This window comes from Chanodichthys erythropterus, chromosome 7 (genome assembly GCF_024489055.1).
Source record: "Chanodichthys erythropterus isolate Z2021 chromosome 7, ASM2448905v1, whole genome shotgun sequence".
NCBI classification, from domain to species: Eukaryota; Metazoa; Chordata; class Actinopteri; order Cypriniformes; family Xenocyprididae; genus Chanodichthys; species Chanodichthys erythropterus.
In genome coordinates this window covers 880,001-905,539 of record NC_090227.1, presented here as the reverse complement: position 1 = coordinate 905,539, position 25,539 = coordinate 880,001, and the positions used below count along the sequence as shown (strand labels likewise).

Below are 25,539 nucleotides of genomic sequence, written 5' to 3'. Positions count from 1 at the left end.
TGCGTGATATAAAGTCAGAATTGTGTGATATAAAGTCAGAATTGTGTGATATAAAGTCAGAATTGTGTAATAAAGTCAGAATTGTATGATATAAAGTCAGAATTGTGTTATAAAGTCAGAATTGTGTGATATAAAGTCAGAATTGCGAGATATAAAGTCAGAATTGTGCTATAAAGTCAGAATTGTGTGATAAAGTCAGAATTGTGTAATAAAGTCAGAATTGTGTGATATAAATTCAGAATTGTGTAATAAAGTCAGAATTGTGTGATAAAGTCAGAATTGTGTGATATAAAGTCAGAATTGTGTGATATAAAGTCAGAATTGTGTGATAAAGTCAGAATTGTGATATAAAGTCAGAATTGTGTGATAAAGTCAGAATTCTGTGATAAAGTCAGAATTGTGTAATAAAGTCAGAATTGCGAGATATAAAGTCAGAATTGTGTTATAAAGTCAGAATTGTGTGATAAAGTCAGAAATGCGAGATATAAAGTCAGAATTGTGTGATATAAAGTCAGAATTGTGTGATAAAGTCAGAATTGTGTGATAAAGTCAGAATTCTGTGATAAAGTCAGAATTTCGAGATATAAAATCAGAATTGTGTTATAAAGTCAGAATTGTGTAATAAAGTCAGAATTGTGTGATATAAAGTCAGAATTGTGTAATAAAGTCAGAATTGTGAGATATAAAGTCAGAATTGTGATATATAAAGTCAGAATTGTGTTATAAAGTCAGAATTGTGTGATAAAGTCAGAATTGTGTAATAAAGTCAGAATTGTGTGATAAAGTCAGAATTGTGTAATAAAGTCAGAATTGTGAGATATAAAGTCAGAATTGTGTTATAAAGTCAGAATTGTGTAATAAAGTCAGAATTGTGAGATATAAAGTCAGAATTGTGAGATATAAAGTCAGAATTGTGTTATAAAGTCAGAATTGTGAGATATAAAGTCAGAATTGTGTTATAAAGTCAGAATTGTGTGATAAAGTCAGAATTGTGTAATAAAGTCAGAATTGTGTAATAAAGTCAGAATTGTGAGATATAAAGTCAGAATTGTGAGATATAAAGTCTGAATTGTGAGATATAAAGTCAGAATTGTGTGATATAAAGTCAGAATTGTGTGATATAAAGTCAGAATTGTGTTATAAAGTCAGAATTGTGTGATAAAGTCAGAATTGTGTAATAAAGTCAGAATTGTGTAATAAAGTCAGAATTGTGAGATATAAAGTCAGAATTGTTTGATATAAAGTCAGAATTGTGTGATAAAGTCAGAATTGTGTAATAAAGTCAGAATTGTGTAATAAAGTCAGAATTGTGTGATAAAGTCAGAATCGTGTGATATAAAGTCAGAGTTGTAAGATAAAGTCAGAATTGTGAGATATAAAGTCAAAATTGCGAGATATAAAGTCAGAATTGTGAGATATAAAGTCAGAATTGTGTGATATAAAGTCAGAATTGTGTGATAAAGTCAGAATTGTGTAATAAAGTCGGAATTGTGTGATAAAGTCAGAATTGTGTGATAAAGTCAGAATTGTGAGATATAAAGTCAGAATTGTGTGATATAAAGTCAGAGTTGTAAGATAAAGTCAGAATTGTGAGATATAAAGTCAGAATTGTGTGATAAAGTCAGAATTGTGTGATAAAGTCAGAATTGTGAGATATAAAGTCAGAATTGTGTGATATAAAGTCAGAGTTGTAAGATAAAGTCAGAATTGTGTGATAAAGTCAGAATTGTGTGATAAAGTCAGAATTGTGTGATATAAAGTCAGAATTGTGTGATATAAAGTCAGAATTGTGTGATAAAGTCAGAATTGTGTGATAAAGTCAGAATTGTGTGATAAAGTCAGAATTGTGTAATAAAGTCAGAATTGCGAGATATAAAGTCAGAATTGTGAGATATAAAGTCAGAATTGTGTGATAAAGTCAGAATTGTGTGATAAAGTCAGAATTGTGATAAAGTCAGAATTGTGTAATAAAGTCAGAATTGCGAGATATAAAGTCAGAGTTGTGTGATAGTCAGAATTGTGTGATATAAAGTCAGAATTGTGTGATATAAAGTCAGAATTGTGTAATAAAGTCAGAATTGCGAGATATAAAGTCAGAATTGTGAGATATAAAGTCAGAATTGTGTGATAAAGTCTGAATTGTGTGATAAAGTCAGAATTGTGTAATAAAGTCAGAATTGTGATAAAGTCAGAATTGTGTGATATAAAGTCAGAATTGCGAGATATAAAGTCAGAATTGTGTGATATAAAGTCAGAATTGTGTGATAAAGTCAGAATTGTGTGATAAATTGTGTGATAAAGTCAGAATTGTGTGATAAAGTCAGAATTGTGTAATAAAGTCAGAATTGTGTGATATAAAGTCAGAATTGTGTGATAAAGTCAGAATTGTGTGATAAAGTCAGAATTGTGTAATAAAGTCAGAATTGTGTGATAAAGTCAGAATTGCGTGATATAAAGTCAGAATTGTGAGATATAAAGTCAGAATTGTGTGATAAAGTCAGAATTGCGTGATATAAAGTCAGAATTGCGAGATATAAAGTCAGAATTGTGTGATAAAGTCAGAATTGTGTGATATAAAGTCAGAATTGTGAGATATAAAGTCAGAATTGTGTGATAAAGTCAGAATTGTGTAATAAAGTCAGAATTGCGAGATATAAAGTCAGAATTGTGTGATATAAAGTCAGAATTGTGTGATATAAAGTCAGAATTGCGAGATATAAAGTAAAAATTGTGTGATTAAAAGTATTTAAGTTTTCTATATATCAGTCTATCTATCGATCGATCGATCGATCGATCGATCGATCTATCTATCTATCTATCTATCTATCTATCTATCTATCTATCTATCTATCTATCTATCTATCTATCTATCTATCTATCTATCTATCTATCTATCTATCTATCTATCTATCTATCTATCTATCTATCTATCTATCTATCTGTCTGTCTGTCGTTACTTTTGGTACACATGCATGTTTGTGTCATAATCTTTGAATTATGAAGGAAAATATATACATATATCTAAAATGTTACCATTGCCCCTGGTCTCGCCAACCTCAAAAGAGGCGGTGTGTATTTCTGATACAGAGCCTTCAGACTGAAGAGTACAGAGGAAAACAAAATCACAGAAAGATGGCAATATTGTGTTTTCTTCAGGGCCTGCGTTCATTTTTATTTTGCAGAAAGAGTAAAGTTTGTATTGCATCTCTGAATTTAAATGGGATAAAATACATTTAATGGAGGAGTTGCCATCTTATAATGTTTCCGTGATGTTGAAGTTAGAAAAGAGCATGTTTTGAAAACCATGGTTTTGGTTTTATATGTAAGTAGTACATCTACAGTAGTACATAAAACAATCAGACACCCTCTACAAACATATGGAATGGTTGATGTGAGGAATAATTATTCTGTGATTTTAACAAAAATGAGACACATTGAGCTCCATTAGAAATTGCTCTTCATATGATAGTATATGGTAGTATGAAGACTAAGGCTAAGAGTGCACACTAGGATTTTAATACTGTTTGTTTGGTCATAATGCATTTTAAAGATACTTTAAAATGCTTTTGGGCAGTTTAAAACCAAAAAGTCCTCCTTTCAAGCAATGCAACAATGCTGGGACTTTGGTAAAGCACATCTAAAACAGCAGTGCACTACTAATGTTACTGTGTAATACAGTCTTAGTTGAATCAGCTGGAGAAATATGGCACTGTGGAGGTTTTCTTAGCTAAAAAGTCTAAAGAGAGCTTGGCTGTCATCAAGTCACAGTCATGATGCTATTGTGCAGAACAATTAAAAATGCAGCATTTAAAAAAAGAAAAAAAATGTGGACATGAATTGATGCACCTGCAAAGCATCACAGCAGCTTTCCATCTCCAGCTTCTACAGGGGCTTCTCGCTGAAGGCTGGAGAGCTGTTGCGTGCGCTGCTCGACTGATAACTGATAACAGCTCTCAGTGATGTGTGTCAGGTCTCCGCTACAGTATGTGACATTCACAAATGTTCCCAGAACAAGAGGGAACCCAATGTGCCTGTGGCTTCCTCTATTTCTGTTTTGATAAGTGATAGAAGGACTAGGGCCTACTCAAGGCATACAGTAAATGTATCTAATGTGCTCCTGATCAAATGCCAATCTAAGACTGCTTTATGGGGCCAAACGCAAATACAGAAAAGCCAGCACTTCTAAAGTCAACATGAAATCAAAATCCGTTTCACTTTCTAATGCTAGAAACTTTATTCTATTTTTAAGTCACTGTAATCTTTTATCTCTCTTACATTGTAAAAAAAAAAAAAAAAAAAAAAAGTCCATTAAATGAGAATACAAGCATATTCAAAATGTTTAATTAACTTTATTATCCCAGACATATTTTTCCACCTAATTATATTAAGACTTTCCAAAAAAACTATCTAAAAAAAGCCAACAAATTTCTTCAGGTTTTGCTGTATGAACTTAAAAACATGTCATTCAGCCAATGAGAAATAAAGAAATAACCATATTTTAATTTGGTGGAGAAAATTTGGTTAAATTAAATAAACTCCATGGTTGGATGATGTTAAATTAAAAGAAAACAACACTTGAATTGATGTCCATGCAAAGAGTGATTTTTTCAATCAGCAGAACAAACTTATTTTTCACTCGTAAAAAAGACACACAAGGAAAATGCCTAAATACTGATCCAAGCAAAATATCAGTGCTGCTGGTTTTTATTCCATCATCATGCTGCGTTTGACACTGATAAACACAATTTGTACATAGACAAACTGGGAAACTGGGTAGGACTACAGTGGGAAACTATGAATCTAATTGGACCTCCGTGGCGTGTGGAGACCCCCTGGGCTCGATCCTCGGACCTCTCCTGTTTTTAAAAATCCTGGTTTCAGTAGTCATTTCAAAGCAATCACTAAATTAGCTTATCATCATCTAAAAGACCAAAACAAAACATAAATTTTGCATGCAAACAATATTTAGAAAAATTCAATCACAAATTCATTACCAGCAGGACAGACTGTATTGCAAATGCTATTCATCGCCAGCCTTCCCAAAAAGACCATTAGACTGCTGCAGCTCATTCAGAGGGCTGTTGCCAGAATTGTAATCAGAACAAAACAAATTTGAGCACAACATTACAGTGGTAATATTGCTATTATGCCACCCGCAACAATAACTATCTTCCAGAAGATGCCCCAACCACGGCAGTCACACTAAACACTGGGCTGCATTTCGCTTTACTGTAAAGTGAAACCCAGTTACTATGATAAAAAGTGAGTCCAGGCCAAATGTTAAGCATATTTAAATATGATCTAGTATTAATATAATACAAATCAACCTATGAATCAAATACCCATTGCTGAATTGAATAATGTTGGTAAGATGCAATATAGTAATATTGTGAAATATTATTACAACTTAAAAACTTCATATCCCCTGAATAAAGATTGATCTGATGATCTTCCTACATGACTCCTCACCGACCAAACAGCTCTTGCAGGTCAAGAACATCCAGTCGGTGTGAACCGCATCCACAGTTCTCAGACAAACAGCAGGGAAGGATGATGTTATGAAACCAGGCGACCCCTCAGGCCTTTTACAGCGGTTCATGATGCAATTTCCAAAAATAGCCCAGTGCAAACAAACACAGATCTGGAAACAAAGCAGTGCAGGTTGCCTTGGGCACACTGGACATCACCAGGGGCAGTGGGTCAGTCCGCCTTGCACCACAGCTAAGAACTAAAGCAGGACTGTTGTGTCAAACTTCCCAATCTCAGCGGTTACTCTAAACATGATGGACACGTCTACTTCATTTGCTTTGATCTAAACAATGTTTGAACATGAGCTAATGTCCCTAGATACTCATCCTGGCATGGTCTCCGATTAAAAACACGGTGCCAATTTCTCACTCGACAGACAGATTCGCTTATTCTTTACTTTGTAATTAAGACGTGAGAGTGGCAGTTAAAAATAGTGTGACTCGACGATGTCAGCGTGTCAGTCTGCCTCCTACGTGTCTGGGAAAGCAAAATATGACGTTTAATTTCCTCTTCTCAGCAACAGGCAGCTTTTTTCCACCTCTCTTTCGAATGGATTTTTTTCCCTGCAACCTCATCCCTATACGTGTGCACCTGAGTCTGGCTTTTTAATGATTCAAAGGCCTGGTGATTAGCAGTAATCAGGCTTAGCATGGTAGGGCAGAGGCGCAGTCCACCAGGCCACTTTAATGACTTGACACTGAAATGAATTCGTCATGGCAACCATTGACCTAGTGGATATTATTCGAAGCAGAATGTCAAGACTTTGGGAACTTCTGAACGTCCTTCACGGAATAAAGATAATGATGCTTTATTAAAATGGAACGACCGCTGCAGAGCACGCTGCTGGAAAACACTTGTCACAGACGGACTTTCAGAACGGAATTGAAAATGCCTTTTAGGCACCCAACCAATTCCTGAAATTCAATTGAGGCAGCAGGATGCAGAATTGTGAATTTAAGTTGAATTAAAATAGAGAAATAATGGAAGAATTTGTAGGAATTAATTACATTTTTCAGTATGATTGTGGCATTTCCAGAATCTTTGAAATATCAAAGATCATTTATAAATATACATTACAAAATGTTATATGTATACATATTTTACACTTTTAAATGTATTCCATTAAATACATGTTTGTATATTTATATATGCTAAATTAAATAAATTAAAAAACAATAATATTGGAATAATAGTGGAATAATTTCTAGGAATTAAATTTATTTTAAATATTTAAATATATTTATACATTTCTTAAATGCAATGAATTAATTAAATGTTTGTACATTTATATATAATAAATTAAATAAAAATATTACAAAATATTACATTTATAAACTTATATTTAACCAAATAAACAAGACCATGATGCAAGAAATATTATAATTTCCCAGAATGCTCTAATTGTCTGCTGTTTTGTCAACTCTGAAATAATAATAAGTATTGTTATATAATAATAAAAATAATAACATATAATAAAGGAAATAATAAATATAATAATATTTCAGTGAATATTTCAGAGAATGCACAGAAAAAAAGAAAAAATCCAAAAAATCCTAAATATACCAGTGTGAAAACTGTAAAATATCTTGGTCAGGGCGAAATCACGAAGACACTTACCTGTGGTCTCCAACTTTAGCTCTTCAGAGGTGTTGCGGCTGAAACAGAGAAAAGAAAAGAGTTTTCTTTAAGGATGTGGGGGAGAAGATGAGGTAAACAACTCAAGGCTAGTAAAAAAGCAGTATTGAGTTCGTCTGGGCAGGTAACAACCATCTCAGGCTCGTACTCCCCGGAGAGCAAACTGCAGTCTACACACCCAACATCATTACAAGCTGCCCAGCACTCAAATATAGACCTGTGTTTTCTGTTGTTGTTTTTAGAGGTGCAACAGTATGTGACATTTAAGTGTGAGCAAGCAACACAACACAATACATGTAAACAAAACACACACACACACACGGGCAAAAGCAGCCGGTCTGAAGGAGTCGGATGAATGGAGCTCCCTGGGGTGGTCAGTTCAGTTGCCAAGGGTTGCAAGACCATGCCAGACAGACATGGCATGAATGGCATGAAAAATTCTATAATGATGACGTCAATGGAAAGTTAAAATTACAGTGGGAGAGAATGTGTGCGTGTAACGAATACTCCCTTCTGTCTGCACTTAAGCTCTCCGCGTTATTCTGATCCCTAGCCATGGCTCGGGTCACTTCTTTTATTGCCACAAGTTTAAACGCTTGGAACAGTTGTTTTAGTATCATTGATATTGTCCGGGTTCATCTGTGTCGTGGCAGTGTCTGTGTTCGCAGGTGTTTAGTTCCTGGTTCTGATTAGTTGCCTATAAATATCCCAATTAAATGTCCCACTTCAGACCTCAGTGTCAATCAGTCGTCACGTTCACATGTTGACCACATGATGTCGCCATGACACAAGAGCATATTGTGTTTTTGTGTCAATTATGGCAAAAACAGAATAAAAACAACTAAGTCACTTTAAAAATAGCTGACGAAAAGCAAAACTTAAGGTATTATTACATAAACTTAATGTCTAGTGTTAAACGCTGAGGTTGGGGTTAATCGATACACCTCAAAGTCAATGAACCACTCAAAGTCGGACATGTAGCAGACTGAGAGTTTGGGGCGTGGCTACTGTAACAGGTGGAGAGTTTGGGCGTGGCTACTGCAGCAGGATGAGTTTGGGGCGTGGCTACTGCAGCAGGATGAGTTTGGGGCGTGGCTACTGCAGCAGGATGAGAGTTTGGGGCGTGGCTACTGCAGCAGGATGAGTTTGGGGCGTGGCTACTGCAGCAGACTGAGAGTTTGGGGTGTGGCTACTGTAGCAGGTGAGTTTGGGGCGTGGCTACTGTAGCAGGTGAGTTTGGGGTGTGGCTACTGTAGCAGGTGAGTTTGGGGTGTGGCTACTGTAGCAGGTGAGTTTGGGGTGTGGCTACTGCAGCAGGCTGAGAGTCTGGGGCGTGGCTACTGCAGCAGGATGAGTTTGGGGCGTGGCTACTGCAGCAGACTGAGAGTTTGGGGTGTGGCTACTGCAGCAAGCTGAGAGTTTGGGGCGTGGCTACTGTAGCAGGTGAGTTTGGGGTGTGGCTACTGTAGCAGGTGAGTTTGGGGCGTGGCTACTGTAGCAGGTGAGTTTGGGGTGTGGCTACTGCAGCAGGATGAGAGTTTGGGGTGTGGCTACTGTAGCAGGTGAGTTTGGGGCATGGCTACTGCAGCAGGCTGAGAGTTTGGGGCGTGGCTACTGTAGCAGGTGAGTTTGGGGTGTGGCTACTGCAGCAGGATGAGTTTGGGGTGTGGCTACTGTAGCAGGCTGAGAGTTTGGGGTGTGGCTACTGTAGCAGGCTGAGAGTTTGGGGCGTGGCTACTGCAGCAGACTGAGAGTTTGGGGCGTGGCTACTGTAGCAGGTGAGTTTGGGGTGTGGCTACTGTAGCAGGCTGAGAGTTTGGGGTGTGGCTACTGTAGCAGGCTGAGAGTTTGGGGCGTGGCTACTGTCACAGACTGAGTGTTTGGGGCGTGGTTACTGTAGCAGGATGAGAGTTTGGGGCGTGGCTACTGTCACAGACTGAGTGTTTGGGGCGTGGTTACTGTAGCAGACTGAGTGTTTGGGGCGTGGTTACTGTAGCAGGATGAGAGTTTGGGGCGTGGCTACTGTAGCAGGTGGAGAGTTTGGGGCGTGGCTACTGTAGCAGACTGCGTGTTTGGGGCGTGGTTACTGTAGCAGGTGGAGAGTTTGGGGCGTGGCTACTGTCACAGACTGAGTGTTTGGGGCGTGGTTAGTGTAGCAGACTGAGTGTTTGGGGCGTGGTTACTGTAGCAGGATGAGAGTTTGGGGCGTGGCTACTGTAGCAGGTGGAGAGTTTGGGGTGTGGCTACTGTCACAGACTGAGTGTTTGGGGTGTGGTTAGTGTAGCAGACTGAGTGTTTGGGGCGTGGTTACTGTAGCAGGATGAGAGTTTGGGGCGTGGCTACTGTAGCAGGCTGAGAGTTTGGGGTGTGGCTACTGTCACAGGCTGAGTGTTTGGGGCGTGGCTACTGCAGCAGGATGAGTTTGTCACTACTGTCACAGACTGAGTGTTTGGGGCGTGGTTAGTGTAGCAGACTGAGTGTTTGGGGCGTGGTTACTGTAGCAGGTGGAGAGTTTGGGGCGTGGCTACTGTAGCAGGATGAGAGTTTGGGGTGTGGCTACTGTCACAGACTGAGTGTTTGGGGTGTGGCTACTGTAGCAGGTGGAAAGTTTGGGGCATGGCTACTGCAGCAGGATGAGTTTGGGTTAATCGATACACCTCAAAGTCAATGAACCACTCAAAGTCTGACATTTAACCTGTGAGCTCGGTAGAAATAGAGGGTTGAGTTTTTGGGCGTGGCTACTGCAGCAGGATGAGTTTGGGGCGTGGTTACTGTAGCAGACTGAGAGTGTGGGGCTTGGCTACTGCAGCAGGATGAGTTTGGGGCGTGGTTACTGTAGCAGGTGAGTTTGGGGCGTGGCTACTGTAGCAGGTGAGTTTGGGGTGTGGCTACTGTAGCAGGCTGAGAGTTTGGGGTGTGGCTACTGCAGCAGGCTGAGAGTTTGGGGCGTGGCTACTGTAGCAGGCTGAAAGTTTGGGCGTGGCTACTGTAGCAGACTGAGAGTGTGGGGCGTGGCTACTGCAGCAGGCTGAGAGTTTGGGGCGTCGTTACTGCAGCAGGCTGAGAGTTTGGGGCGTGGCTACTGTAGCAGGTGACTTTGGGGTGTGGCTACTGCAGCAGGCTGAGCGTTTGGGGCGTGGCTACTGTCAGAGACTGAGTGTTTGGGGTGTGGCTACTGTAGCAGGTGGAGAGTTTGGGGCGTGGCTACTGCAGCAGGATGAGTTTGGGTTAATCGATATACCTCAAAGTCTGACATTTAACCTGTGAGCTCGGTAGAAAGAGGGCTGAGATTTTTTGGGCGTGGCTACCGCAGCAGGCTGAGAGTTTGGGCGTGGCTACTGCAGCAGGCTTGGAGTTTGGGGTGTGACTACGGTAGCAGGCTGATAGTTTTGGGGTGTGGCTACTGTAGCAGGCTTGGAGTTTGGGGCGTGGCTACTGTAGCAGGCTGATAGTTTTGGGGCGTGGCTACTGCAGCAGGCTGAGAGTTTGGGGCGTGGCTACTGTAGCAGGTGAGTTTGGGGTGTGGCTACTGTAGCAGGTGAGTTTGGGGTGTGGCTACTGTAGCAGGCTGAGAGTTTGGGGCGTGGCTACTGCAGCAGGATGAGTTTGGGGCGTGGCTACTGCAGCAGGATGAGAGTTTGGGGTGTGGCTACTGTAGCAGGCTGAGAGTTTGGGGTGTGGCTACTGCAGCAGGCTGAGAGTTTGGGGCGTGGCTACTGTAGCAGGCTGAGAGTTTGGGGTGTGGCTACTGTAGCAGGCTGAGAGTTTGGGGTGTGGCTACTGTAGCAGGTGAGTTTGGGGTGTGGCTACTGCAGCAGGCTGAGAGTTTGGGGCGTGGCTACTGCAGCAGGATGAGTTTGGGGTGTGGCTACTGCAGCAGGCTGAGAGTTTGGGGCGTGGCTACTGTAGCAGGTGAGTTTGGGGTGTGGCTACTGTAGCAGGCTGAGAGTTTGGGGCCTGGCTACTGTAGCAGGTGAGTTTGGGGTGTGGCTACTGTAGCAGGTGAGTTTGGGGTGTGGCTACTGTAGCAGGATGAGAGTTTGGGGCGGGGCTACTAGAGCAGGCTGAGAGTTTGGGGGGTGTGGCTACTGCAGCAGGCTTGGAGTTTGGGGTGTGACTACGGTAGCAGGTGGAGAGTTTGGGGTGTGACTACGGTAGCAGGCTGATAGTTTTGGGGTGTGGCTACTGTAGCAGGCTTGGAGTTTGGGGCGTGGCTACTGTAGCAGGCTGATAGTTTTGGGGCGTGGCTACTGTAGCAGGATGAGAGTTTGGGGCGTGGCTACGGTAGCAGGCTGATAGTTTTGGGGCGTGGCTACTGCAGCAGGCTGAGAGTTTGGGGCGTGGCTACTGTAGCAGGAGAGTTTGGGGTGTGGCTACTGCAGCAGGATGAGTTTGGGGTGTGGCTACTGCAGCAGGCTGAGAGTTTGGGGCGTGGCTACTGCAGCAGGATGAGTTTGGGGCGTGGCTACTGCAGCAGGATGAGTTTGGGGTGTGGCTACTGCAGCAGGCTGAGAGTTTGGGGCGTGGCTACTGCAGCAGGATGAGTTTGGGGTGTGGCTACTGCAGCAGGCTGAGTTTGGGGCGTGGCTACTGCAGCAGGATGAGTTTGGGGTGTGGCTACTGCAGCAGGTGAGTTTGGGGCGTGGCTACTGCAGCAGGATGAGTTTGGGGTGTGGCTACTGTAGCAGGCTGAGAGTTTGGGGCGTGGCTACTGCAGCAGACTGAGAGTTTGGGGCGTGGCTACTGTAGCAGGCTGAGAGTTTGGGGTGTGGCTACTGCAGCAGGCTGAGAGTTTGGGGCGTGGCTACTGCAGCAGGCTGAGAGTTTGGGGCGTGGCTACTGCAGCAGGATGAGTTTGGGGTGTGGCTACTGCAGCAGGTGAGTTTGGGGTGTGGCTTCTGCAGCAGGCTGAGAGTTTGGGGCGTGGCTACTGTAGCAGGCTGAGAGTTGAATGCTGGAATTGAGGGAGGCATGATGCCCTAAAGGGGGGGTTTGCAAAATACACTTGATTCGTATAATTATGCTATGTGCCACTAGTGTCGCAGAAACAACATACTTCACCTTTAATACCCTCAGTTTTTGTTGTTTGCTTGCGTTTACCTGCGTTCTGTTTAATAAAGTTTTGACTGCATGCGTTTAGATCCTCGCCTCACGTCTTCAGCAAACAACAGTGACAGATATACTAATACTAATGCTGATAATTTGAGCTATAATTCATGTCTGTACCACAGTTTATTACTTATAGGTTAGTGGATTGTTCACATCTATAAAAAAAATGCACAAATTCATAATAAATCTATTAGGCATCTTTGAAATATCACCTACACGTCTCTGTGTGGAGCTGAACGTGCAGTCTGACTGGTCATGAATTAAGAGAGATGATCTACGTTCACTTCCATCTGATGATATGATTATATTTATTAGGATATGAGGCAGCTGCAGTTCTGAATGTTTCGCGAGTGTGCATGAGGGAAGTAGAGGAGCTTAAATGACTTTAATATGAGACTGTATGTGGGGGTGGGCAGAACTGATCAGATTTATCCACAGCACCAAGTATACATTCATATCTCGCAATCGAAGTTTCATAACGCTTTCGACGACGTCTGCATGTATAATGCACCGTAAAGGTATTGTTGATGGATTATAATGTATTCAACGTAATATCAGCTGTGTTTGCTCATAAATGACTGCAAACATTACAATACTAATGCATTCCTGGTTATACTTTTAATATCAGCATCAGTGTAATGATGCATTAAAACACGTGATCAACACCAGCTATTGTATGTCTTGTCATGTTTTATAATACATTATCATTTTTAAAAGATCAACAATGAATAAGTAGGTATTATAATTGCATATAATGAATCACAAACACATTCATAACTTGCATTTCTGTTCCCTATTTTTGCATCAACAAAAAAATAGCATCACTCATGTTGCCATAAAAGGCTGTCGGTGCGATTTACTCCTGGTTTATAGTCAATTGGAAGTGTTTTTAGCATATAATGTCCAGTAGGGGGTGAAATAAAGCAACCCTGCATTTGACCTGTTGGTGTAAATGACTATTTCTCACAGCAAACAGAATCACTCAGTGACTCAAACGAATCAGCTTTACCCACCGGCTCTTTAAGGCAAGAATAGCATGAAAGCTTGTCAGGTATAATCTTTAAACAGCATTGTGACCTATATCAATGACCAGAGAAAAAGGCACCTGAAGCACAGACTTACAGACGCTTTCCTCTGGGCGAAACTACTGTACAGACGTGAGCTCAATGGATCTGCCGGATGAGGACAATCATCAATTTGCAGAAAGAAAGTAGCAGATGGTGAGGGAGGAAAAGTCTGAAAGCAGCAGGAGACTGCAGATACTGAACTGAACATGAAAATGAAACTACCCAGCAAGTACAGAGCGCTTTTACACAACGCTGCATTTTGGTTGCAGGTTGGCAACACTGCGGTAAAAAAACATTCTAGTACCAAACCTGCAACAAAAAATATAACCAAAATAAAGTTTTAGAGATGTTGTGAAACCTCCTAGGTCGGTTTGAAGCAGCCTCATAATGTGAATAAAAAGCAACAACAAACTGCAACGTTTTATAATAACATAATCTATAAATTGAAACATTCACAAATGTTGTCTTCTTTATAGACTATTTATAACCTTTCAGAATCATATTTGTGGAATGTTTTGTTTTACGTTTCTTAAAAAAAAGAAAAATCAAGCTTACAAATGGATAAATTGGTTCAATGTGGCGAAATTTAAAATGGCTGCTGAACATTTTACTCAAGAAAATATTATATTTTTCAACTTTGTGAGATTATTGCACTGTTATCACTGTAGCTAAATTTCTCACTCATGTCCAAAACATTAAACTGACAAAAGCAAAATTAACCCTGCTTCAGTCAAAAACAATAATATCACTAACTTTATAAAAAAAAAGGTATGAAAGGTATGAAAATGTCATAATAATAGGTGTTTATTACCTACAGGGAAGGTAAAAAAAACAAACAAACAAAAAAAAAACATATATATAAAAGCTATTTCGAAAAATTATACTAAAACTAACAAAAAAAAAGATGTATACAGTACATATATATTTTCATTTTTTTATACATATATATATATATATATATATATATTTTTTTTTTTTTTTTTTTTTTTATTATATGTATTATATGTAACTATTTCAACATATTTAAAAAAAATAAATAAATAATTAATAAATAATATATATATATATATATATATATATATATATATATATATATATATATATATATATATATATATATATATATATATATAACATATATATATTTCATTTTTTTAACTTAAAGTTTTAGTAATTTTTGTCTTTTTTTTTTATATGTTGAAATAGTTTTTCATTTTTGTTTTTATTTCAGTTAATGTTTATTTTTAAGTAAAACTATTTATTTATTTATTTATATTTTTTATGGTTTTAGTTTACTATAATAACCATGATCTCTTTACCTCTCTTTATTACTGGAAAACATATTTCTTTTAAAGTCGTATATGGAAAAATGTAATACTGGGTTGGATGTGGTAATTAGGCTTATAAAATGTCAAAAGTGGGAATGCCAACAACTTCCAGACAATATTTTGCAATGTGAATATATAGTAATTATTAAATGCAGGCATCTTTCGTATTAAGCATGAAATTAGATCCTTTTTAACACTTACAAAATGTCATTGTGAAGCTGCTGTTCAGTATCGACTCTTTCTCCATCATCAGAGCTCGAGATAATACATTCATTTATTAACATCAACAACAAATTAAAAACTGCTGACACAAAAGCAGTGAGTTTAGAGCATTGACGGATTGCATCATGTCATCTGCACACACATCTGACACACATGTGAAATATTCATGAACCCCCATTACCACGGACACATCTCTCTCTCTCTCTGTTTCACTCTCCTTCTCTGACCCTCTTCACCTGCCTGCTTATTAAAATCTCATAGTATTAACTCTACTGCTCATGGCCAGGCTGAATAATTCAATCAGACTAAAGGAGTCAAATGAATCTTTAATGACATTAAAGCCACAGGGGGAGCAGAACCTGGACTCTGCCAGCGTTTACTCTGGCCTTCACCTGAGGCGAGAGACGGGGCTCGTTCTGCTTGACAGTCGCGCCGATTTAGCCAGAAACGCTCATGAATTGTCATCGAGATTCGTTTTCGGAGAGCTCCAGATCGCGGGGAAAAAAAGAATCATAAGCGTAAAATGAAAGGACTAAAGATGGATTTAAGCTGGAAGAGATCAAATCTATCTAGTGCTAGAGTCCTATTATTGCGCTCTTCACATTCGTTTCACATTTACCGTCACATTTCACCCAGTTGCATTAAATATCATAATTACTACAACGCCATTGAGGGTCATTAAGAGATTGAACCATGACTCTTTTCTTTTTTTTTTTACTGTGGAGCCAGAGCCCAGAATAGCATTAATAGAAGAGATATCTACCAATAAATTGTTTAAAAATTGCACATGGTAGAAACTGCCCTATTTTTGTGAGTTTAATGTATTGTGTTCTTCATACTCATACTACTTGCAGTGAAAGCTTTTAAAGTCCTGTTATGGATTGAAGCAAAGCTGTTTTTCCTTCTTCGCTTAGGAGTAAAAAGGGGTTTGAAACACCTTTGCAGTGATATAATGTTAGCGAACATCTTATAATGAATATGTTCCATGTTTTTACTCACGTCTGACCTCAACAGACTGAACAGAAGAAATTAACTGTGAAAGTAGGTGGAGCCCCAGAGCCACACCCACCTATTACATCATCAGCACCGACCAATGGGAGTTCAAAGACGCTTACCAGCCAGAGCAAAGCCGTTTAGAACTCCAAACGAACTTCGTTTCAGCCTGATTTTGTTCGAAATGAAGTCACACCAGTTTGTTCTTGAAGTGTATTGGAGTACATTTGAACTGTTATTCTGTACATGTATACATACAATATTTTAAGTAACTGACCTGACTTGGCTTCTTCTAGTTCTTTGGCTTCCTCAAGTTCTTTGGCTTCTTCCTCTGTAAAGAGAAAAAAAGATCAGAGGGAAGTACAAATACAAATGCAGTTTCAGCTGTCACAGTCATGAATTCACACATACTGAGGAAAAACACAGTTCAGGAACATCTGAAAATACAAATTTGCCGACATTCAACCTTGCAGAGGGAAATCCATGTGAAAAGATCAAGCTTTGTGAGACACAACTAGTCACACAACCAACCAAGCTACTTCAGTGTAGACAACAATTATGACAATAAATAAAGTTTTTTATTAAATTATTTTATGTGCAAATGCTATGCTATACACTGATCAGGCATAACATAATGACCACCTTCCTAATATTGAGTTGGTCCCCCTTTTTGCTGCTAAAACAGTCCTGACCTGTCGAGGCATGGACTCCTCTAGACCCCTGAAGGTGTGCTGTGGTATCTGGACCAAGATGTTCGCAGCAGATCCTTTAAGTCCTGTAAGTTGCGAGGTGGATCCTCCATGGATCGGACTTGTTTGTTCAGCACATCCCACAGATGCTGGATTGGATTGAGATCTGGGGAATTTGGAGGTCAAGTCAACACCTCAAACTCGTTGTTGTGCTCCTCAAACCATTCCTGAACCATTTTTGCTTTGTGTCAGGAGCATTATCCTGCTGAAAGAGGCCACAGCCACCAAGGAATACCGTTTCCATGAAAGGGTGTACATGGTCTGCAACAATGCTTAGGTAGGTGGTGCGTGTCAAAGTAACATCCACATGGATGTCAGGACCCAAGGTTTGATGCTCTCATGTCCACTGTTGGCTCTTTCGGCGGTGGACAGGGGTCAGCATGGGTCTGCAGCTCCATACGCAAAAAACTGATGCACTGTGTATTCTGACACCTTTCTATCAAAACCCGCATTAACTTCTGGAGCAATTTGAGCTACAGGAGCTCGTCTGTTGGATCGGACCACACGGGTCAGCCTTCACTGAGCCTCGGCCGCCCATGACCCTGTCACCGGTTCACGGACCACTTTTGATAGATACTGACCACTGCAGACCGGGAGATGCTCTGACCCAGTCCTCTAGACATCACAATTTGGTCTTGTCAAACTCAAAAACAGTTTTCCTGCTTCTGATCCTACATGACTATACAATACATAATAGGCCATTTTTGAGCTGCTTCAACTGGAGACTCACACCTGCTAGTAAATACGGTTATCAAGCCCAAACAGAGGGTTTCCGATAATTCACATTGATTACTTGAAAATATTATGTGTCTACTAGTATTTTGTGGGATAAATCCATGGAAAGGTTGGGTCAAAAGAGAAGAGGAGAGGATTAAATGGAGTGAAGCAGGCACCAAGAAATGAAATAAAAGAGCAAACGTACATTGTTGATTTCCCTCTCCGCGGTGGCTCTCCAGCCCGATATCCCAGCTAACGGCCCAATCTCACAAGCTGCTCATTCTAGTTAGGATCCCCCTCAACCTCTCCACACACATTATGACAGCCAAGAAAAATGAGTTGGTCGCTGAAGACTCTGACTGACCTCCTCTGTGGAGTCTGAGGCGAGGAGTGTCCAGACCGATCTCCGGCACTGAAGCCGCAGCGATAGCGGAGCAGACAGCATCAATTAGGTCCATCTCCAACAGAGCTCAGCCTTTCATTGCATCGGAAGCTCCTCTAACACTCTCACACGGCAACTGAACAGGGAATGATGGGACGGTTCACATGGATTCGGTGCGAATCCATTTGTTTCCGTTTTGGGTTAATCTGACTCAAATTAATTAAATAATACTAAATTTGATTGAGAGTGATATCTGCCGATGCCGATAGTTTGGGGGTTCTGCCTTTTATACCTTCTTTTTAATTAATGATTATTTATAATTAATAATTAAATTGTGTTATTTGTAATTAATTATTATATTTTGAAATAAATGCAAATAATAACTTTATTCTTTCCATTTCATCAACTTGTTTCAGAGTATCTGGTATCAGTTACAAAAACACATTACTCAAATTAATATTAACACACATTAACTACATTCTGAAGATTAAATTAATATATCTTAACTTTTTAATATTATTAATTCATATAATAAACATTTTCTTTACACAAAGCACAAATTCAGTGCATTTTCAGCCCTCTTTTGAGTGACAGGATACATCAGCCCTATGACTATCAACTGTTTTTAAACTACTGGCTGATAGTGTGAAAATATGCTTTTATTGGCCGATACTGATTATTGTCCGATATATCGGTGGATCTCTAAAATATATATATATATATATATATGTATAAGATTTTAGATTTTATTTTTATTATTTTCTGTTTTCATTATATGCATATATAAAATATGTATATATACTGTAAAAAAAAAATATATAAATATATATAAATATATATATATATATATATATATATAAAATGAAAACAGAAAATATAAAAATAATATCCAAATAAGTAAATAACACCCAAAATGTTTTTTTAAAAAAGAAAATTAACAAAAACTAAGTAAAAAAATAATTAATTAATATTAATGAATTTATTAAATATAATTATTTTTCATATAAACGAATACATATTACATGTATTTATTATTCAACTAATTTTTTAATAAATATAATGAATATTACATAATATTACATAATAATTTGTGTTATATACATAATTTTATTTTATATATTTATACATAAATATTTATATTTATTTGTTTATTATTTACATACAATTAATTCATTAATGCATGTTTTAATAAATAAAACAATATACCATTTTGCAAATTTAAAAAAGATTGCAACAGCACCACGTTCTCAAGTAAGAACCAGAAATTAAAAAGTGTCATTAATTACAGTCCCAAATTTGGACTGAGAGGTTAAAAAGCCTCCTGAGTGACAGTGAAGGCGAGAAGAGCAGGAGTGGAGTGGGAGCGTGGAGTATCTGACTCACTCAACGACTCAATTACTTCAACAGGTTGCTGACCCGTTCACTGAATCTTATTCCAGAATTCCTGCACGGGTTACTGGAGAAAGAACAGCTGATTTGGTCTGGACTATCTGGCAATGATACGCTGGCCGGCGTTAGTGTGTTCACTCCATTCCATTTCACTGTTTGCTGCGGTTATACAGCTGGATATTTACTCTTTCTTTCCTCCGTGAAATAAGCCAGTTGCAGATGTATTTTTAAAAGCCCAGGGGTCTAAGCAACGCAGGAGTGACCTTTATTTAAATGTCTCCTGCTCCACACATAGAACTCATTACAGCTGGTGTGATGCTGGAAAGCAATGTTCTTTCGTTCCAGCCACCTCGTTTTTTTCTTCACATGATTGCAGAATCCATCTCTATCTCTCCGCCAGTTCTTCTCCGTCCACCCATCATTCTTTCTTCCTGTCATTTCAACCTCCAAGTTCTGCAGTCCCTAGTTACACGGCGCGACTAATTATCTAGCCGGCGCTAATGAACTTCCAGCAGCACTGGAGGAGAGACGGCTTTGGCAGTAAGAGACTCTGTTCTAAACGCTGTCTGGCTTTTAGCATTCTGCTCAGACATGGCAGAGCTGTGGGTCTTCCCTGTGAATTATCACCCGCCGCGCCGCTCTCTCCAGCTTTCAGAGAAGAGACTGAGCCATGCAGAAAACAGAAATATTCACTTCAGACTGTTGAATATATACAGTTATTATCTGAACATTATCCCACGGATTGACCCTCAAAATATCATTATTCCTATGTGAGGGACCTACCGCCTACAATAAATGTCTAAAATAAAATATATCTATCTGTCTATCTGTGTGTCTGTCTATATATATATATATATATATATATATATATGAATGATGTGTTTGGTCACAGTATACTAAATGGTGACTAGTATTAAAAAATTGATTGGTGTAGCCAGAACTTTCACTAATGGCATGAAGTTTGACTGATGCTTGAGCGTCCAATCACAGTTGGTTAAAGGATGGTTTAAGGGTGTTTAACAGACAATAACAGAAAGTAGTGGCCATGTCATCTGAGACTGGAGAAACTCAGCTGCACACATCCAGATGAACAGGTTAAGAGGAGATCAGGATCCAGAGACTGTTATTATCTGATATCTTCACGCGAAGCCTAAGAGAAAGCCTTAAGAAGTGATTGAAGGCCGGGTCTTGTTGATGAGTACATACTCAGTAGGAAGAGTCCTTACCAGCTCTCATCTCCTCACAGCTCTCCTGGATCTTCCTGCGGCAGACGGCAGCGAGCGCGATGAGCAAACCCAGCAAACACACGGCCAGACCCACCGTCACCCACAAAGCCACCGGAGGAAACACGAGATTTTGGCCTAGAGACAGAGAACGACAGACCGTGAGCAAGAAAGACAGACACAGAGAAAGTAGTAGATTTAACAAAAGTTTAGCTCTCATTGTGTCCACTGGAGGAGAGACGGCTGGTCAAGTATTCCACTGGAGGCGGTCAAGTTAAAATAATCATTAAACATAAAAGTATTATGCAATCATTATTATTACTTATATTAACATAGAAGTATTATGCAAGACATTTCTTCTTTTATAGAACCTTTTTTTTATTGAGTCAATAAGTTCTTTTTTTTCCCCTAAGATACCAATCCAATACTGTTATTAAATGGAAGAATAAAAACAGTAATTATACCTATTTAACTTTACGTAACTTTAAGTCATCATTGTTAACACTGATAGAGTTAAAACCGAAAAATAGCTTTTTTTTATCTTTTATCAACAACAATTACAGGGCATGTTCAGTATTTTAACAACCTTTAATTCAAATAAATGTTGAACAAAATATCACACAAACCCACTATTTTTACACATTTAGCTTCATCCTAATTTAGTGTGAAATAACTATTTTCAAGCACTAATCTTCAGTGTGTTACTTGCCATTTCTTTGTAATTGTGTGAAAATTTAAGTAAGTAAAATGAGCCTAATTTAAGATATATTCTTTAAAAACAAGTCTTAATATTGAATGCAATTTATCTTGATTTAATATATATATATATTTTTACCAGTAAAGTATAGTAATAAAATGAAATAAAATAAAATAATAAAAAATAGAAAATGTGTAATCAAGTCTTGACGAACCCAAGTGCAGTTTATTTAAATCCAACAAACAAACAAAATACAAAACAAAAACTTGGCTTGGCATGGCATGGCTTCAAAATAAATGATCATGAAACAAAACCAAAACTAGATGTGACAGACCCCCCCCCCCCCCCAAACCCCCCCAAACCAACACTAGCCAAAGTCCAGGAGGGTGGTGGAGCGGAGGCGGTCTTGGAGGAGGGATGGAGGGATGGTGGGCCAGGCCCGTGCAGGGGAACAGGATATGGACCAGTGGTACATTCTCTGAAGATTCTAGCGTGGCGGCCATCTTGGCTGAAGGCATAGGCATGGCAGCCATCTTATCTGAGGGCTCAGGCGTGGCAGCCATCTTGTGAAGAGACTCAGTTGTGGCAGACGTGGCAGGCATGAATTGAAGAGACTAAGGCTTGGCAGGCAATTTTGCTTACCCATTGGCAGATTATTTTGCTTGTTTTAAGGAAAAACCTCACTTAATTTCACTTATTTTTTCTGAAAACAAGACAATGATTTTTACTATTTCAGATTTTAGAACTTTTAGATATTTGGACTGGAAACAGAACAAAAAATCTAAGTAAGAAAAGCATTTTTTTGCAGTGCAGGCTTGGCAGGCATGACGTGAAGAGTCTCTGGCTGGGCAGGAATGACATGAACAGTCTCTGGCTGGGCAGGAATGAAGTGAACCATCTTTGGCTGGGCAGGAATGACATGAACAGTCTCTGGCTGGGCAGGAATGAAGTGAACCATCTTTGGCTGGGCAGGAATGACGTGAACCGTCTCTGGCTGGGCAGGAATGAAGTGAACCATCTTTGGCTGGGCAGGAATGACGTGAACCGTCTCTGGCTGGGCAGGCATGACGTGAAAAGTCTCTGGCTGGGCAGGAATGACATGAACAGTCTCTGGCTGGGAAGGAATGACGTGAACCGTCTCTGGCTGGGCAGGCATGATGTGAACCGTCTCTGGCTGGGCAGGAATGACGTAAAGAGTCTCTGGCTGGGCAGGAATGACGTGAACCATCTCTGGCTGGGCAGGCATGACGTGAACCGTCTCTGGCTGGGCAGGCATGATGTGAACCGTCTCTGGCTGGGCAGGAATGACGTAAAGAGTCTCTGGCTGGGCAGGAATGACGTGAACCGTCTCTGGCTGGGCAGGCATGACGTGAACCGTCTCTGGCTGGGCAGGCATGACGTGAACCGTCTCTGGCTGGGCAGGAATGACGTGAACAGTCTCTGGCTGGGCAGGAATGACGTGAACCATCTCTGGCTGGGCAGGCATGACGTGAACCGTCTCTGGCTGGGCAGGCATGACATGAAGAGTCTCTGGCTGGGCAGGAATGACATGAACAGTCTCTGGCTGGGCAGGAATGACGTGAACCATCTCTGGCTGGGCAGGCATGACGTGAACCATCTCTGGCTGGGCAGGCATGACGTGAAGAGTCTCTGGCTGGGCAGGAATGACATGAACAGTCTCTGGCTGGGCAGGAATGACGTGAACCATCTCTGGCTGGGCAGGCATGACGTGAACCATCTCTGGCTGGGCAGGCATGACGTGAACCGTCTCTGGCTGGGCAGGCATGACGTGAACCGTCTCTGGCTGGGCAGGAATGACGTGAACCATCTCTGGCTGGGCAGGCATGACGTGAACCATCTCTGGCTGGGCAGGCATGACGTGAACCGTCTCTGGCTGGGCAGGCATGACGTGAACCGTCTCTGGCTGGGCAGGCATGACGTGAACCATCTCTGGCTGGGCAGGCATGACGTGAACCGTCTCTGGCTGGGCAGGAATGACGTGAACAGTCTCTGGCTGGGCAGGAATGACGTGAACCATCTCTGGCTGGGCAGGCATGACGTGAACCGTCTCTGGCTGGGCAGGCATGACATGAAGAGTCTCTGGCTGGGCAGGAATGACATGAACAGTCTCTGGCTGGGCAGGAATGACGTGAACCATCTCTGGCTGGGCAGGCATGACGTGAACCATCTCTGGCTGGGCAGGCATGACGTGAAGAGTCTCTGGCTGGGCAGGAATGACATGAACAGTCTCTGGCTGGGCAGGAATGACGTGAACCATCTCTGGCTGGGCAGGCATGACGTGAAGAGTCTCTGGCTGGGCAGGAATGACATGAACAGTCTCTGGCTGGGCAGGCATGACGTGAACCGTCTCTGGCTGGGCAGGCATGACGTGAACCGTCTCTGGCTGGGCAGGCATGACGTGAACCGTCTCTGGCTGGGCAGGCATGACGTGAACCGTCTCTGGCTGGGCAGGCATGACGTGAACCATCTCTGGCTGGGCAGGCATGACGTGAAGAGTCTCTGGCTGGGCAGGCATGACGTGAAGAGTCTCTGGCTGGGCAGGCATGACGTGAACCATCTCTGGCTGGGCAGGCATGGTGTGAAGAGTCTCTGGCTGGGCAGGCATGACGTAAAGAGTCTCTGGCTGGGCAGGCATGAAGTGAAGAGTCTCTGGCTGGGCAGGCATGACGTGAAGAGTCTCTGACTGGGCAAGCATGACATGGATAACTCTCTACATGATGGTCAGGACTCTCTGTTGTGGAAACTCTCTGTTGTGGTGGCTGTGGTGTGCGCTGTGGGATTGTGGAGCCCCTCATCCACAATTTCCACAGTAAATGAAGAACCACTCAATAACAGGGCATGATCGATATATCCCACCAGGGACCATTGTATCTTCCCCCCAGGAAGACATGAACAAATGGGTTCATTGAGACCCACACTAAAACTGTCCTTGAGGGCCACATCAATAAAGTTTTACCAGGTGAGAGAGTTCACAAAATTCCTGGACATAATGCTCGAGGGGACGATTCCTTTGGCACTGATGAAGGAGGTCAACTGCTGGGTTCACAGTTGGCGGTCAAGTCCACTGGAGGAGGTCAAGTCCACTGGAGGCAGGTCTTGACGAACCCAAGTACAGTTTATTTAAATCCAACAAACATAAACAAAATACAAAACAAAGAGCTTAGCTTGGCATGGCATGGCAAAACAAAGACAACAAACATGGAGCTTACCAACAATGGTACAGGGACAATACCTAACCAAGAAACATGGCAAACAAGGTTTGAGGGTTTAAATACACAAGGACTAAACACCAGACAAGATACACCTGTGCACAATCAACCCAATCATTACAACATACTGATTATATATATATATATATATATATATATATATATATATATATATATATATATATATATATATATATATAGCAGTATAAGTGGAATCAGAATTATTATGATTCCCATTAAAGTACAGTAAGGATTCCGTCCTTCCAATCGAATAACTGCGGAATTTCCTCTCGGCACAGTTCATCTTAAAACCAGTGCCGTCCTGAGCCTCATGCGATTTCTTACCTCTTTACAGGCTCCCAGATGACTATCTAAAGACGGTGTTATGTTGTCACCACTGTGTTTTATTTATTTTATTGTTTATCAAGTTTACTACAAGACTACTCTGCTTTCAGCTGGATAACCGTCCATCAGATCACACAGGACAAACAGAGACAATTCAGCCTCCGTATGAACGGCACAGGAAAGTAAACTGGACAGTGATACAGAGACAGAGATATTACAGCCTCCAAATTTCCCCGAGGCATAAACGTGAAGGAGAGGAGAGGAAAACAGACAGAACGAGAGAAAAGCTAAGCAGCACTAAGAGCGCAAACACAATATGGCGCGGCACACTCCACCTGGATAATTGAAAAACAAAGTCAAAAGAAGAGCTGGCGTACAGTGGGGAAATGACAAATCACCTGGAGCATTGGAGCTGCGGCTCGAAGGACGGAACGATAACGCCGAGCCAAAAAGAGGTCAGGATGCATCATTGTTCCCTTTCTGTGCCGAGAACAGTCGACTAGAAAAGGAAGCGAGCGGCCGGTGTTTGAACGCACCAACACAACACAAATAAAACGCTCATTTACGGGCGAGATCACAGATTTGGCTGGCAGCACCAGTGCTCCTCATTAGCTGTTTTCAGCAGCAGGGTTCAGTATCTGCCACGGTAAACCAGCACACAACAGATGCTTTTAGGCCCATGTGTACGAGCCTGTTGTGTTTCCAACTGAAACCGTTTCACCGTATTACCCTGCATTTGGTGAGCCGTGAGCAGATGAAACCAGGACTAATAACGCAAAAGCCTCGCAGATCCCGCTCTGCTCCTTCAAGCTGTCAGTTTTTGTAAACAGCAAGAAAGCCTTCAGAAAAAGTGTCTTATTCATTTGGTCTGATGCTGAAAACGAGCTGAACGCGGCCCAGTGTCTGACAGATTACAAGTGTAAC

General features: G+C 40.9%; 1 protein-coding gene across 3 annotated transcripts in view; it reads right to left on the bottom strand.

Moving 5' to 3' along the window:
• cd276 (CD276 molecule) overlaps positions 1–25,539 on the bottom strand; it is a 112,817-nt gene that overhangs the window by 21,309 nt on the left and 65,969 nt on the right. For 2 of the 3 annotated variants that reach the window (XM_067388909.1, XM_067388910.1), the window contains exons 5-7: positions 20,347–20,481; positions 16,161–16,214; positions 7,147–7,184 (exon numbers count right to left, since the gene is read on the bottom strand). In XM_067388909.1, coding sequence (XP_067245010.1) covers positions 7,162–7,184; positions 16,161–16,214; positions 20,347–20,481 — 212 coding nt within the window. In that variant the 3' untranslated portion in view covers positions 7,147–7,161. The remainder of the gene's footprint in view (positions 1–7,146; positions 7,185–16,160; positions 16,215–20,346; positions 20,482–25,539) is intronic. The other variant, XM_067388912.1, reaches the window with a different exon arrangement.